The 14,694-nt window shown below is 43.4% G+C and overlaps 1 protein-coding gene across 3 annotated transcripts in view; it reads right to left on the bottom strand.

The window, feature by feature from the left end:
* The window catches only part of RMND1 (required for meiotic nuclear division 1 homolog), a 30,969-nt gene that overhangs the window by 14,957 nt on the left and 1,318 nt on the right, over positions 1–14,694 (bottom strand). The window contains exons 2-7 of one of the 3 annotated variants that reach the window (XM_037520666.2): positions 12,695–12,742; positions 11,716–12,230; positions 7,398–7,506; positions 4,922–4,997; positions 3,870–3,909; positions 1,542–1,642 (exon numbers count right to left, since the gene is read on the bottom strand). In XM_037520666.2, coding sequence (XP_037376563.1) covers positions 1,542–1,642; positions 3,870–3,909; positions 4,922–4,997; positions 7,398–7,506; positions 11,716–12,216 — 827 coding nt within the window. In that variant the 5' untranslated portion in view covers positions 12,217–12,230; positions 12,695–12,742. Of the gene's footprint in view, positions 1–1,541; positions 1,643–3,869; positions 3,910–4,921; positions 4,998–7,397; positions 7,507–11,715; positions 12,231–12,694; positions 14,017–14,694 lie in introns of those variants that run through there. The other 2 variants (XM_037520663.2, XM_037520664.2) reach the window with 2 other exon arrangements.

Genomic DNA, 14,694 nt, shown 5'->3' with positions numbered 1-14,694 from the left:
ATGCAAAGAAAGCTGCGTCCAGCAGATACCTGGAATCACGGGCAGGACTCACAGAACCACCACGTCGGTGGCAGCTCTTTTGGATGAAACCAAATCCCTGACTCTGAGACCGAAAAGGTCGAGGTCTTTACAGGCTCTAAGGTAGTGGGTGCAAGCGTGTGCCTGAGCTTCTGGAGGGGAGGGGAATGCCTGCTAAGTGATACTTGATGTGGAAGTAGAGCACAGAAGGAGTGTTCACTGGCTTCTTAAATTGTGGTTGGGATGGCTGTGAAGGTATTAACCACCGGCCAAGCGCTTAACAATTAAAAACCTTAAAATTCTATTAGCTCCTAATCGGCTGTGTCTCTGGAAAGGTTCACAGCCTCACTTTTGACCACAGCCACCATGGGCCCACGGCTCTCACTCACCAGTCACATGCCCTTCTGTGAGATAGAACATCTCTGAACTGCATCCGAAAGGTAGCTCCCTGCCTCTGCAGGTTTCCACAGGGTTAAATGAAGGGTGCACTGGAAAGCGCTGAGAACCGGGCCCGGTGCCGGACGGGTAGTGAAATCTTATTACTTAGGCTCTTATCTCATCGGGTCTCGGCAGCTAGAATCTCCTCTGAATTCTCTGAAAGCTCTGCATTTGTCACTTCCTTTCTTTTTTTAAAGCACTTTTTTAAAAAAAGATTTATTTATTCATGCATACAAAAACCGGGGTAAGGACCAGAGGTGCGGAAGGGTGAGAGGATTCACCAGAGACAGAGTGGGGAACAGAACAGACGGACTGACTGAAATACGCTGCCGAGGGGAGCAGCAGGCAAGACAGGAGAGGTCGCCGTGCCATGTGGGTATCTTGCCGGCCAGCCAGGATCGAACCCGCACTGCAGAGGCTGCAGACAACTTCACAGCGCGGCGCTCAACCCGCTGTGCCACTGGGGAGGCTCTCGTCACTTCCTTTCTTAACACTAAGTAAGACCTTCTTGCCTTCATACTCCACTCGGCAGGTACTGTCTCCCTGAGGAGAGACCGTCCTCGCTGCCTTACTTCCGGGTCCCTCTACCCTCAATCTCTCACTTCCCCCGTTGCTGAGATGGGAGAATTGGTCCACATGCTGCCTACCCCTATATCTGACCTGGGCTTGGTATGTCAGACCCCCCACTCCTTGCTGGCACCCCCATTCTACAAGTGTTTCTCATGGGTCACCCCCTCATCAACTTCCTTTTTATACTCAAAATCAAAAGGAAGAAAACAAAAAGGGTTACCTAAGAGGAAACTTTCTTAGAATCATCTCATAGTTTCACTCTGATGAAGCATACTAGCTGACTGACTTAGCCTACATAGGAAACTTGCCACTTGGGGTTATATAATCTATTTGCTTTAATTGACGGGTAGCCTGAGAAGTTAAAAAAAAAAGTCTATCTGCTAATATTTATCATATTGTTTAGGCTTTGTCTTTCTACCAGTAATTCTTTTCTTAAAATTAGTCACAAGTATTTTATCTCCTCTACTGCTTTCCCAGAGTCTAAGTGTCTTTTCAAACATGTGAGAAAAACGTACTCTGTCTTTGTGTAGTTAAGCTCTTCATTCTCCCAGTGGACCAGTGCAATTTCATAGGGCTGAACTTCATGTTTTTCTAGAACTTGCATCACATGCTTCATCTAAAAGAAAAGGAAGATGAACATGAAATTATGCCTCACTCCTGCAGACTCCAAAGTCTATCACAGTGTAACGCGTACATTTATCAGTGATGAAATTTATTCTGCTGATTCATTTTTAAGGGAAAGGCTAATTCATTGTGGTATTAAAATGATCAGATATTATCTTTGTTTTCACATGAGCATGAAGAAGCAAATAAAAATGATCTCTGTACCCCACAACCCAAAGAAAACCCCTAGTAACATTACGCTTTCTGTTTGGATTTGTAAATCTTTTAAAACAATGTATAAGTAACGTACTTGCAAAAATTTTAACACAGAGGTGTAGAAAGTGGTGATCTCTCTCTGCTCCACTGGATTCCTTCTCCCCAAAGGTAACCATTAGTAAATGGGGTGCATCTCCTCCCAGGCCTTCTTCCATGTGTACATGTACATTTATTTTGTTTTTTATGTGAAGTGGGAGGAGACATTGCATGTGACCACCTCCAGTGCTGTTCTCCTTCATGGAGGGATGATGGTGATTTATTTACCCATCCTCATGTCTACCCACGGGGGATCAGCTCCATCTTCCACTGTCACAGTGTCACCAGGCACCATCCCAGGCATGCAGCTTCATGGCTCAGTGAAACAATTTTTAGATCAAAGACATGTACTAATTTTGATGTGTTGCTAAACTGCTCTTTAAAACAGTTTTCCCAATTTTAGAATATAACTCTTCATGATAGTATGCTTTAAAAAGGCTGGGTGTCGGGCCTTCCCTGGTGGCGCAGTGGTTGAGCACTGGGCTGCGGAGCTGCCTGCAGCTTCTGCAGTGCTGGTTTGATCCCCGGCCACCGGCGAGGGTCCGCTGCTCCCCTCAGCGGTGTGCTTCATCAGTCTGCCTGTTCTGCTCTCCGCTGTCACCCTCCCGCGCTTCTGGCTGTGCCCAGTTCTTGTATGAATGAACAGATGGATCTTTAAAAAAAAAAAAAAAAGAAAAAGGCTGGGTGTCACCAGCCTTTCACATCTTTGCAACTTGAAGTGGCCAATTTGTATTTTTTTTTAAGTTTTTTAAAGATTTATTTATTTATTTATACAAGAACTGGGGTACAGGCCAGAGGTGTGGAGGTGAGAGGATTCACCAGAGACAGAGCAGGGAACAGAACAGGCAGACTGACTGAAATACACTGCTGAGGGGAGCAGTGGGGGGACAGGAGAGGTCTGCTGCGCCATGTGGGTAGCTCCCTGCTGGGGAATGAACTCGTGCTTCAGTGGCTGCTGATAGCTTCATAGGCTGTGTCTTAACCCCTTGTGCCACCAGGGAGGCCCCCAATTTGTGTATTTTTTAAAAAATAAAACTGTTATTGATTGTTTGCAGCCCCTTATCAGTTTCAGGAATACAGCTTCACACTGGATTATACTTACTGGTCATTTCTATTTCTTTTTCTCCAGGAAACCCCTCTCTAGCTGCCCATCCCCAATGTGTGTGTTCCCTTTTAGTACAACTAGGATTGGATGAGATTTCTTTTAAACAGCTTTAAAGTGTTATATTGGTTACATTTAATAAGCTGCTCTTTAATGTAACTGTCATATACACAGGCACTTTCCCAGGAACAGATGTTTTTCCACATTATTTTTAAGGGCTATAGTACTGTCTATCCCATGGGCGTATTTACCAAATTTCCTATTAGTATGTGTTTTGGTCATTTCTCACTTTCCCCATAGTGAACAATGTGTTAATGAGCGTTTGAGCGTTTCTATACATCATTTGTCATGCACAACTGATTATTTCCTTTGGGTAACTCACTGTGTAAAAATAGCAAGTTAGATGCTTTTTACAAACTGCCTCTAAAAAGGTTGTATGAAACAAACCCTAAGAGGGGAATTGAAGCAAGTACTTCCTGTGAGTGACAGACTTAGAGGCACTTGATTTACAATAAGATTCAGAACAGCCGGTTTCTAGGAAACTGGCAAAATAGACTTCTTCCTGTCTGCAGTAGAGCTAGCATTGATCTGAACCTCCACAAATTAGCGTATGCTTGGAAAGTGGGAAATGCAGGAAAACTTATAAGCCAAAATATATTTTGGAAGACAAAACTGCTAGGATAAATAAATATCACAAAATGCAAAGCAAATAGACTGCAGGTTATTTGTTAATTTATCTTCCACCAGCTCAGATTATTGAGTGCTAATTCACAGTGTTTTCTTGGAAAACTGAACTTATAAGCTTTTATACTTTATTTATACTTACAGTTTTGTCTTTCACATTCCAAAACACAGCAGCTCCTTCCCTGATTTAAAAGAATAAAAGAATCAGCTAAGTTAAAGGCTGAATACCATTTTGGGGGCCATTATAAAGCCATGCTTGGTAACTTCTAGAAAGTATCCAGAATGCAAGTAAAAAGACATGGTTTATGATGCTTTGATGCTATGGTCTCTAGATGGGCCTGCTAACACAGCGACAAAAGCTCCATTTTGAACTCTTGATAAAACCTGGCCTCACACAACTTCATGATTTCTCACATGCATGCAGAACAAGTTACCACTATTATGGCATCGACACACCTAGACCATTTCATACCTGGTTCAACTCCCAAGTACAAAAATCAGAATAAGGAAATTTTTTGAGACTTGTCTGAGCTCTCATCAGACAGACTCTACTATAGGAAAAGAAAGGATTGTGCTTTTAACGCTTGTGGAATGGAGAGTGTGAGATCAAACAGTGCTTCAGGCTGTGAGCATCTAAGAACAGCAGCTCCTCTGTCCAGTGCTGACAGCAGAGCCACAGGGAAGCCAGGGAGGCCCTGAGTTCCGGTCTGGCTCTGTCAGCATTTAAGGTCCAAAGCTGTCCATAAACTTGTTGTGCTAGCTGAAGTCTGAATAAAAGGAGTAAGTGTATATGAGTCAGGGTCCCAGTCCGAAGTCTCCAGAGAGGTAAAGTGGGCTAAAATTTTAGCTAAAGAGCTACAGAAGAAAGAAAAGGAGGACAGTGGAGCAGGTGGGGTGAGTGTGATAAGGGCACTGAATATGAACAGGAAACAGGATGCTTTACACACACGCAGTAAATGAATGCCCAGATTTGCAAAGATAAACCAGGGGAAGATTATTTACTTGTTTTTATAATTCTTTATAAGAAGATTTACCAGGAGATTTTCAGATTCTCCTAGAAAAAAAAAAATCACAGATAAATTCAAATATATTTTGATCACATTCGCTATAAGGAGAGGTAGACACCTGCATCTTTAAGAGGCACAGTCACCTGACGCGAGTCCATCTCCACATCGGGCTTCCTTCCCGTCTTACCTGAAGAAGAACATTGTTCCTGGATCACCTTCCTTTGCAGAACTTTCCGCGCCCATCACCAAAATATTTGCCGCATCTATGATTTAAAATAAATGGATGAGGGCCTCCCTGGTGGCACAAGGGGTTAAGCACAGCACTATGAAGCAGTCCGCAGCCTCTGTGGCACAAGGTCGATCCCCGGTCTGCCAGGGGGCTACCCACGTGGAGAGGCAGACCGCTCTTGTCTCACCCGCTGCTCCCCTTAGCAGTGGATTTCAATCTGCCCATTCTGTTCCCCACTCTGTCTCTGGAGAATTCGCTCACCCTCTCCTTCCCCCCACGTCTCTGGCCTGTACCCCAGCTCTTGTATGCATAAAGAAATAGATCTTTAAAAAAAAAATGGATGAACAGCTATCTCACAAGGAGACACAAGGTTTAAGTCCTGAAAACCTTTGTTCAGTGCCTCATCTACAAGTTCAAGGGATCTCATATATGTTAAGTGCTGTGTCACACACCCTCAGCCTTCTCAGGTCTCGGAGAGTATTTAATATTTCAAAACGAAAAGATAAAAAATTACTTTCACAAAACATTCAATGACTTGTGATATTATTATTTAAAATTGATTACCTACTCTCACTGATTCAGTAATCATTTAAATAAATCACTTGATTTTTTTTTTTTAAAGATGTATTTTTTACTTATGCATACAAAAATCCTTAAAAGTCGGAGTTTTCAGTACAACTGAGGTTCAAGAATTAAGCTTTTCCCCCCATAAAGTTAATCTGAATAACCATAACTATCTTCTCTTCCTTCAAATATGGTTTCATTAATATTATTGATAGTCTCATTCTACTGGTTCTGCTGAAATTTAAGTTGTATAAAGAGCAGAGCAAGAGAAAACATACAGAAATGAAGAACTGGCCATTTCAAGACATACCTGATGTCAAAGTTAATCATGAGCACTAGCACAGTAGTCACCTTAACTGAGTATCTTAACTTTTAAATATTACTAAATATATACTTATAAATATGGATTTATAGATTAGCTTTATCAATTAGCACTGTAGATTAGCATAGCAGTAGTCTTGCTTTATAGATTAGCATAGCAATATTCATAAGAATGTATTCTATAATGTAAATTACAATGTTAGTGTATCAATTAATATACCGACAGCAATATGTATTACTATATGTATTATAATACACCGGTATATGTATTAATATACCAATAGTAATATGTATAAAGTTATCTAAAATTTCTCAGCTTCAGGGGCCTCCCTGGTGGCACAAGGGGTTAAGATACAACCTATGAAGCTGTCTGCAGCATAAGTTCAATCCCCGGCCAGGGAGCAACCCACATGGTGCAGCAGACCTCTCCTGACTCACCCACTGCTCCCCTCAGCCGTGGATTTCAGTCGATCTGCCTGTTCTGTTCCCCACTCTGTCTCTAATGAATCCTCTCACCACCCCAGGTCTTCTACACATAAATAAATAAATCTTTAAAAAAAATAAAATTTCTCAGCTTTAAATAAGGATCTTCAAAGCTTCAGAATTCCTAGAAGTTGGAGCATGAAGAATTCAGATAGAGATCAAATCCTAAGCTACCTTTTTTGGGTGACCTCTCTACTGTATCTGATGCAGGGCAAAGCCACTTAAGTAGCCAAAGCAAAGTGGTCAAGTGAGAACGATGCAGAGCAGTGCGAACAGCACAAGCGGCTCCGAGCCTCGGAGCTCAGGGCCACTGGCTGACACCTTCAGAATCAGCCAAAGACCAATACGGGGATCTACCCCTGGGGCACTGGACACAGCTCTGATCTTATAAGTCAACGATGTTTGTTTCGGCCATTACGCAGCATGCTGTTCAGATCATCAAGTCTGAAAACGCAAATGGCATTCTGATGGTCTCTTATAGGGTCAATATCTCTGAAGAATTTTCTCTGCAGCAGGGAGGTTTTCCACCTGCTGTTTTTTGTTACTTTCCTGTAAAATCCTGAATTTCCGCTTACTTATTTTTAAATGTACAGCATGTTATTTTTCTCAAGAATCCTTCCAGATACTACTCTGAATTCCTCCGTTGATTTTAATTCTTTTAAAAATTCATTTGTTTATCTTTTAACTAATTTTGCTACTTTTAAAGTATTAGTTTGTACTGGGACATTTCCCTCAACATTTCTATCAATTTCATGATTCTTCCATAACAGTAAAATAACTTTTAACATGGCAGAAATAAAGTGGTTTGGCCTTGGACCACTACAAAGAATAAGGATCCTATAAATCATGCTTAATAAATCATACTGACTTGAATTTGAGAACTAAGTTCTCTTACATATATTTTTTTCTCTTTGTATGTCATGTATATAGAGATTCAATACCACTTTTATGACAAAATTCTTCACACAGAAAATTCAACATAAACAAATGCATCACTAATACAGTATCGTAGGAAAATGATTTTCTAATACAGTTTAACATACTTGGCCCCAGGTTCAAGATGTACCTCTTGGCAGGCTTGTTACTTCGACATATCCATGGGAGGCCAGATCTTGAGAGAGATTTCCAAGATGATACTCATCTGCAGTTGCAAACGCTGTGCAGTGCATCAGGTCCTGCATCAGGAAGAATGGCATGACATGGATTACCGAGAGGCTAAAGGGTCTGGGCTGGTCTCTGTCACCTGCTCGGACACCTTTCTGCAGAGCCAGCACTTGACTTTTCTTCAAGCATCTCACAGGTTCATACAAGGATGTACTTAGGATGAAAGGAAAGTTATAGGGAGACCAGTTTTTTTTTTTTTTTTTAAAGATTTATTTTATTTATGCATACAAGAGCTGGGGTGTAGGCCAGTGGTGTGTGTGTGTGGGGTGGTGGTGGTGAGAGGATTCAGCAGAGACTGAGTGGGGAGCAGAACAGGCAGATCTATTGAAATACACTGCTGAGGTGAGCCGTGGGTGAGACACGAGAGGTCTGCTGCAGTATGAGGGTCAGCTCCCTGGTGGGGATTGAACTTGTGTTGCACTGGCTGCAGATATCTTTATAGTGCTGTGTCTTAACCTCTTCTGCCACCAGGGAGGTCCCACATTCTTAGTATAAAATTAAAAAGTAGTATATGAACTTCCTTCCTCTTCTGTTACTTAACTGCATGCCCGTTCTCAAGAAATGGCCTGCCCCTGCTTGGCCTTTCCTTCAATCTGTTACAAGTCCCAATGAGTGCTTTAAAAAGTAGCAGAGGAATAAATAGAGAACTGAGGGTATACACAAACTAAAAAACTTAAATGCAATTAAATATCCATCCATAAGCAAAATGATTTTAACTCAATTAGAACAAAATGAAAAGCTGGAATGCTGAATGTGAAAATGAATGGGTGTGGAATCCTATGATCGCAGGAATCTGATAACTGACCTCCAGGGTCACATGTGTGAGAACATGTGGATGTACCAACATATGGAAGCGGCCAAAGTACAGATGTTTATGGGAATACAGGAACCCCTTACGTGTTCCTGAGATTTAGAACCACTAGCACTATCTATTCTTGTCAGGTTGCATGAAGTTAAAGAGCTGACAGGACCTGAGATTAAGCTCAAAGGAAGGAATCCTTAAGGGGCTGCAGGTAGACCATGGCAGGCAAGCTCAACTCTCCAGGCTTGACAAATTTACTGAAGCTTGATAAGCAAAACCAATATTTGAAGCTGGGTGTCAGAATTACTTCCGTGGCTGCTAGAGCTGGGCTGAGGTGGGAAGAGCAGGAGGCACAGGGAAGACTGGAGGTGAGGAAAAGGTCAAGAGCAAGTCTAGTCAGGTCTTCCCATAACTGTGTTGGAGTTGGCAGGGGTGAGCTCTCCCCAGAATCAGAATTGTACACGGGTAGCCCCGAGACCTACTCAAGAGCCCACCCATTTGGCAGTTTCCAAGATCTGAATTATCAACAATAGATTGCGATTTCACACAAAATCCAGGCTTCCTCACTTGCTGGTAAAGTGGAAGATCTGGTAATGATGGACTGGAGTCGAGGAGGCCCTGTTTCTCCAGCCATATGGTCCCTCCCACTCCCCTGGTCTCATGCCTGTCTCGCCATCATTTGTGCCGCCGGCCAGGCCCATCTGTGCTCAACATTAAGGCTGCCCTAAAGATGGGACAAGACCAGGCACTCCATCCCTGTTTCTGTGAGAAAACATATTCTGAGCTCCAAGTAGTCAGTATATAAATACATTTTTTTATCACAGTCTGTTTTTACTTAGCACTTCCAGGGCTCCTCGCTGCAGATTTCCTGAATTGTCACTGTTCCCTGTCACCATGTCCTATTTAGTTTGACTGATAGTTACAGCCAAAGTCCTACAGCGGACTTGGCTCGCACGTGACTGCCCAAATCCTCCCTCAAGACTTTGGTCTTTGTTTAAGTTATGGACTCTTCTAACAAGAAATGATTCACAAAGTGTTTCGATTTGACATTTGATTCATATCTTGTCTTGGTTTTATCTGCTTTGCTTTTAAATGTCAAGATTGTATTTAAGTCCATTGGGCTAAGACAACAAGGACGATGGAGTATTTTGTCTGCAATTTTTTTTTTCCTGGTAATTAATTCAAGGTGTTACTTTGTGAAAAGCCTTCACATATGTCCTTTCCTGGATTTTTATAATGAACCACTAATTAAGCATTAGTTTTATATACATAAAGCAAATTTCAGGTTTTAAGATGGGGTTCAACAACTTGTTCTTAAATAAATAGGCCAAACCAACCTAAAATCGCTACTTATTTTAGAATTTTTTTTTTTAAAAAAACCAAGAAAATCACATTTTAGTATGTTTCACTTTTCTCACTACAGAAAACATGTTCCAGCAGATGGGGCTAGAAATCTATATATGATTCAGATTTTAGTGTAGCAAACACCAATGGAATATTTTCTTCAGGGAAAAAAAGCTTATTTTTACTCATGTTCTGTACCTGAAGAAACTGAGTGTATTGTAGCAATGTTATCCTTATATTAAAAGAGAAAAATGCAGGTTTTTCCTTTTATGTTCTGGCTACAGCTGAACACTATGGGGAACGTGAGCTCCCCCTTGTGCCCAGAGCCAGGGTTCTGCCCCCGCCACCTCCCGCCCCACATTCTCCTCCTGAGGCTGGTCGTGCCAACAAGCAGCACTGTCCTTGTTACCAATTATGCACAATGGGATGGGGCTGAACATCTCGGCAGGTTGGGGCCTCCGTGAACGTGACCAGGGAGAGATCTGATCCCAGTATGTGGGGCATGGCAAGGGCAGGGGCAGCTGTGGGGAGGGAGAGAAGCATGCCTGCTTTCTGTCGAAAGGGGAGTCCTTTCCTGTCTCGGTCCCGAGGGGTGGAGAAGGTCCCCCCAAACTCAAGATTCACCAGCCTTGGGACGCCTGCATGGAATCCACTGGGCAGAGAAGAACCAGTCCTCAGCCCTGGCAGACCTCACCTACCCAACCTCAAGACTGTTGCCACCTGCAGAAAGGAAGGTCACGGGAAATGACGTTCCAAAATGACGCCCCCTCAGATCACTTTAGAAGTGTTTTCAGAAACATCAGATTTTCGATGAGTTTCCTGAGCTTCTAGGGAATGAGCATGCTGTTTCTGGTTTTGCAAAACCCCAACTGACGGCGCAGCTGTGGTATTACATCCGATCGCCTATGCAAAGGCGAGGAAATAGGTGACTCCTTAACGTTCATGAAGAAATTATTTCTTCTAAGCCATTTTAATGTTTTTCTTTCCCCCCGGTAGACAGCAGGAAATACAGGACCCACAAATTCCCTCCTTTGTTTCACCACTGAGAATTAAGTGTTCAACAAGATTAGTTTTTCCTACCATGTACTTGATACTATTTCTTGTTTGTTCTATCTCAAATGTGATTGCTTAGCTTAACTAACGAAAGGCTTGGTGCTGGCCTCAAATACTTGAGGGAAATGCAACTGCAGTTGAGACATTTTCATAAGCCTCTAAACAGCAAATCAGACACAAATAATACTGCCCCTTGCAACCTTAAAAAATAAAAAAGCAAAACCCGCCTGGCTGGTTTCTGTTCCACCTGGCTCTGTCGCTTTGCCACACCTGGGGTTGTGCAGTCACCAGGTATGGGCGAGCACTCACTGTCCGCAGAGACACCACAGAGATACCGGTAGCAGACTTCAACACTATTTTAAATTTAATGAAGAATTTTTACATTTTGATCATTAAAAAAAAAAATGGGTCTTTTTTGAATAGTCCATTCCGCAATTGCCTTAGCCATCTTTTTTTTTTTTTTTTTTAATATGTATGTATTTATTTTGTGTGTAGAAGAACTGGTGTGCAGGCCAGAGGTGCAGGGGGTGAGAGGATCCACCAGAGACAGAGCGGGGAGCAGAACAGGCAGACTGACTGAAGTACACTGCTGAGGGGAGCAGCGGGGAGATAGGAGAGGTCTGCTGCGCCATGTGGGTCAGCTCCTTGGCTGGGGAATCGAACTCAGGTCGCAGTGATGATAGCACTGAGACTTAACCCCTAGGCCACCAGGGAGGCTTCCTATTAGTCTTCTTTTTCAAAACTTCCTTAGGCCACTAATCTTTTCCTAAGCTATATTTTTATACTTTGTGGCCTATATATTTGTCTTACCGTATATCACTAATGCTTAAAATTAAGATATTGGTTCCTTTGGGATATAACTGATTTTACTGTTGGTCATGAACAATCTGGGGGGATGGGGCAGAAAAGGCCTGAGCTGGTCTCCACCGCCACTGCCACTGCCACAGGAGCATCAGGCCGGGGCGCAATCAGTGCGCAGTTATTCAGAGCGAGTGATTATTACGAAACCGAGTGTTTTTACCTCGCTCACAGACAGAACTGGGAGGTTGGTCCTGGACGGCTGCCTGGTCCTCGATGCCTTCAGTGGTCTCTTGATTTGTGGCAAGTCTTGTTTAGGAGAGAGTGTTTCCGTTGATGGTGATGAATAATGTCTCTCTAATATTTTTATGAACCTCGTAGAATCTAACAGATTTGGGCTGTGAGTCAGTTTCCTGTGAGTACCAAATGGTTTCCTGGTTGGAGGGGGAGCTTTTTCATCTTGGCCAAGCACAGTGTTCAGAGGAGAGAGCACGCTCGCACCTGCTATCTTCTGGTTCACGTCCAGGATCTGACACGTACTCACACCACCAGCTGCTGGAGCAGGGAAGAACGAATCCAGGTTTTGACTCCGCGTGTGAGTGCTGCATGCTGGAGCCACGAATTCCTTACGTGGGCTGAACGTCCGACGAAGTCTTTGGCACTGACAAGCTTTTGACAAAAAGCAGTGAGATGCGGCCAGGGCTCGGAGGAGTCTGGGTGACATCACCACACGCCAGGCTAGAGGAAAAAAAAGTCAAAATTTGTTTTTAAAAAAGTTATACCACATATATAACATTTTCCGACATAAATAGAAACATTGCCCCCAAAAAGCTGCAAAACAGAAACAAACGTCTCCTAAAAGGATGAGGTGAAAAAACTAACCCACGTTTCTACCACCACTCCTTTGGTTACCCTCTGGCCTTTTTTCTGGAAGGCTACAAGATTGTAAAGTTGTGGACGTGACAAGGGCCTAAAAATGAAAAAACTGAGTCGGTCTCTTCATTGTCTCACTAGGGCAGTAACTATTTGAAGAAAATCTGCACTTGTAAATTCCTTTATTCAAAATTTATTCAGCCTTTACAATGAGACAAGCAAGGAGCCCCGGCCAGGGATGCACCCAGGAAGGGGCCCTGGTCTGGAAGCACATTCAACTGTGGCCTTAGTCCACTAAAGAACGACACACCGACTGCTGAGGAGCTCACCTAATTCTGTAGGAAGGCGGGAAAGGCTCCCAGATGTGTAAGCTGCTTCTGGAAGGGGAAAAGTGCTTTTCAGGTTGGGGCTGGCCATGGCAGTGTAGTAAGGGATGTGAGACACTCACACATACACACTCCAGACGAAGAAAACAGACTATCTTCATAAAATCCACCTCCCTTATTTATGGTATTTAAAATATTTGTTCTTTAAAAGTAAGCTTACAGGTGGCGATCTAATAATTCTTTCTAAAAGTAAAAGGTAAGGCACCAGAGACAGAGATATGACCCAATGATCTCAGAACATAGTCTACAGGGGAAAGCAAATGATGTGGTAAGTACTACCAGCAGAGTTATGTGCCACTGCTACGTGGTTCAGAGAAGGGCACATCTGGGATGAGGGATGGGTGGGGCCTATTCAAAGAGGTGACATTTGAACTGGGTTTCAAGAGGGCAGAGGACCAGCAAAGCAAACACCACAAGTCCACAGGGCACAACCTCAGGGGATGCAGGAAGGAGTGGCAGGTCAGGGTTGAAAGGATCAGGGGCCAGATACTAAGAGATTCTAAAGAGTTCTATAGGTGGGGAGCTGGAGCTTTTAAATGTGAGATTCACAAGGTCCAGTGTGTGGTTAAGAAACCCCTCATGTAGCAATGTTGAGTAGGAACTGAAAGCAGGACCTCACTTATTGAGGATTTTCCACAACCTACTATGCTGCTTCACCTAGGTCTCCCTATGGGGTGTGTCAATGGTAGGAAACTGAGGTTACGTGCTCAGCAAATTGCTAATACGGGTCTTCCAATTCCCAGGAGAACACCTGAATCCTTTGCACTCTACTGCCTTCCCCTGGAAGCCAGGACAAGTCACAGGCACATTTAGGAGGGAGAACCTGCTGCTTTCAAAATAGTTCAGAGTTGAATTCTGTGTTTAGTCTAGTTCAACTAGCTATTTCAGTTCACCTTTTACTAGTCCTAGTCCCTGCCAGCACAATCAGTGCATCTTGAAGAACCTAATTATAAAAACTTTTGGAAATCTGTAAACACAGACCTAGATTCTTCCACTGTTATCTAGAAAATTCTTACCTGCATGCTCTGAAAACTGCCTTCATCTGCAGGCTACAGGAAGCACAGGATGAGGAACATAAAAGCTATGGGTCCAATAAGAAGTGTTTTCTCGCTATCATTGTGAAAAAGGCATTCAGGTGGCTAACACAAAGAAGTATTTTTTTTTTTTAAGTATTTTGTAAAAAGTTAGAACACATCTCAGGGAGGCAGAATTGCACCAACTAAACTCAAGGTAAAAAGTACACTGGGGGCCTCCCTGGTGGCGCAGCGGTTGAGCGCGGGGTTGCGAAGCTGCCCGCAGCCTCTGCGACGCAGGTTCGATCCCCGGCTGCTCCCCGGCCACCGGAGGAGGGTCCCACATGGCGCGCAGACCTCTCCTGCCGCCCGCTGCTCCCCTCAGCAGTGTACTTCGGTCCTTCTGCCTGTTCTGCTCCCGCTCTGGCTCTGGTGAATTCTCTCACCCTCCCGCGCTTCTGACTGTACCCAGTGCATGTATGAACAAAACAAACAAACAAACAAACAAATAAATAAACACTCCTCTATAAAAAAAAAAAAGTTTATAAAAAAAAAAAGTACACTGGACTTAAAATTTCCTAACAGCTTCACGTAACATTTTGGTGTCAAATTCATAGGCTCCTCATAGTGTCCTGATCCTATTTCTTAATGGTGGCTACGTCCAGGCACAGAGGTGGTGGGCCTGACCTCCTGGGCCCTCGGGGAGGGGTATCCCTGACCTATTTTGTCTTCTGCTCTCCACCAGTCACCCACTCTAGGGTCACACGCTAAGTTGTTATCACACTGCTCAACCATTTCAATCCTCTGCTGCAGTCTGCTCCCGAGTCTCAACTTAGGCCTCTTCCTTTCTCCACAGTGGCCTTCTTTCATTGACAAAACAGAAACAATCAGCGTAGAACTTGCATAAGCTCTGTGCCACTATCCATTTGC

The sequence above is a fragment of the Talpa occidentalis genome, unplaced genomic scaffold, assembly GCF_014898055.3.
Source record: "Talpa occidentalis isolate TD23 unplaced genomic scaffold, MPIMG_talOcc4v2.1 talOcc4.2, whole genome shotgun sequence".
Lineage (NCBI taxonomy): Eukaryota > Metazoa > Chordata > Mammalia > Eulipotyphla > Talpidae > Talpa > Talpa occidentalis.
This window is presented reverse-complemented; position numbering and strand designations above follow the sequence as displayed.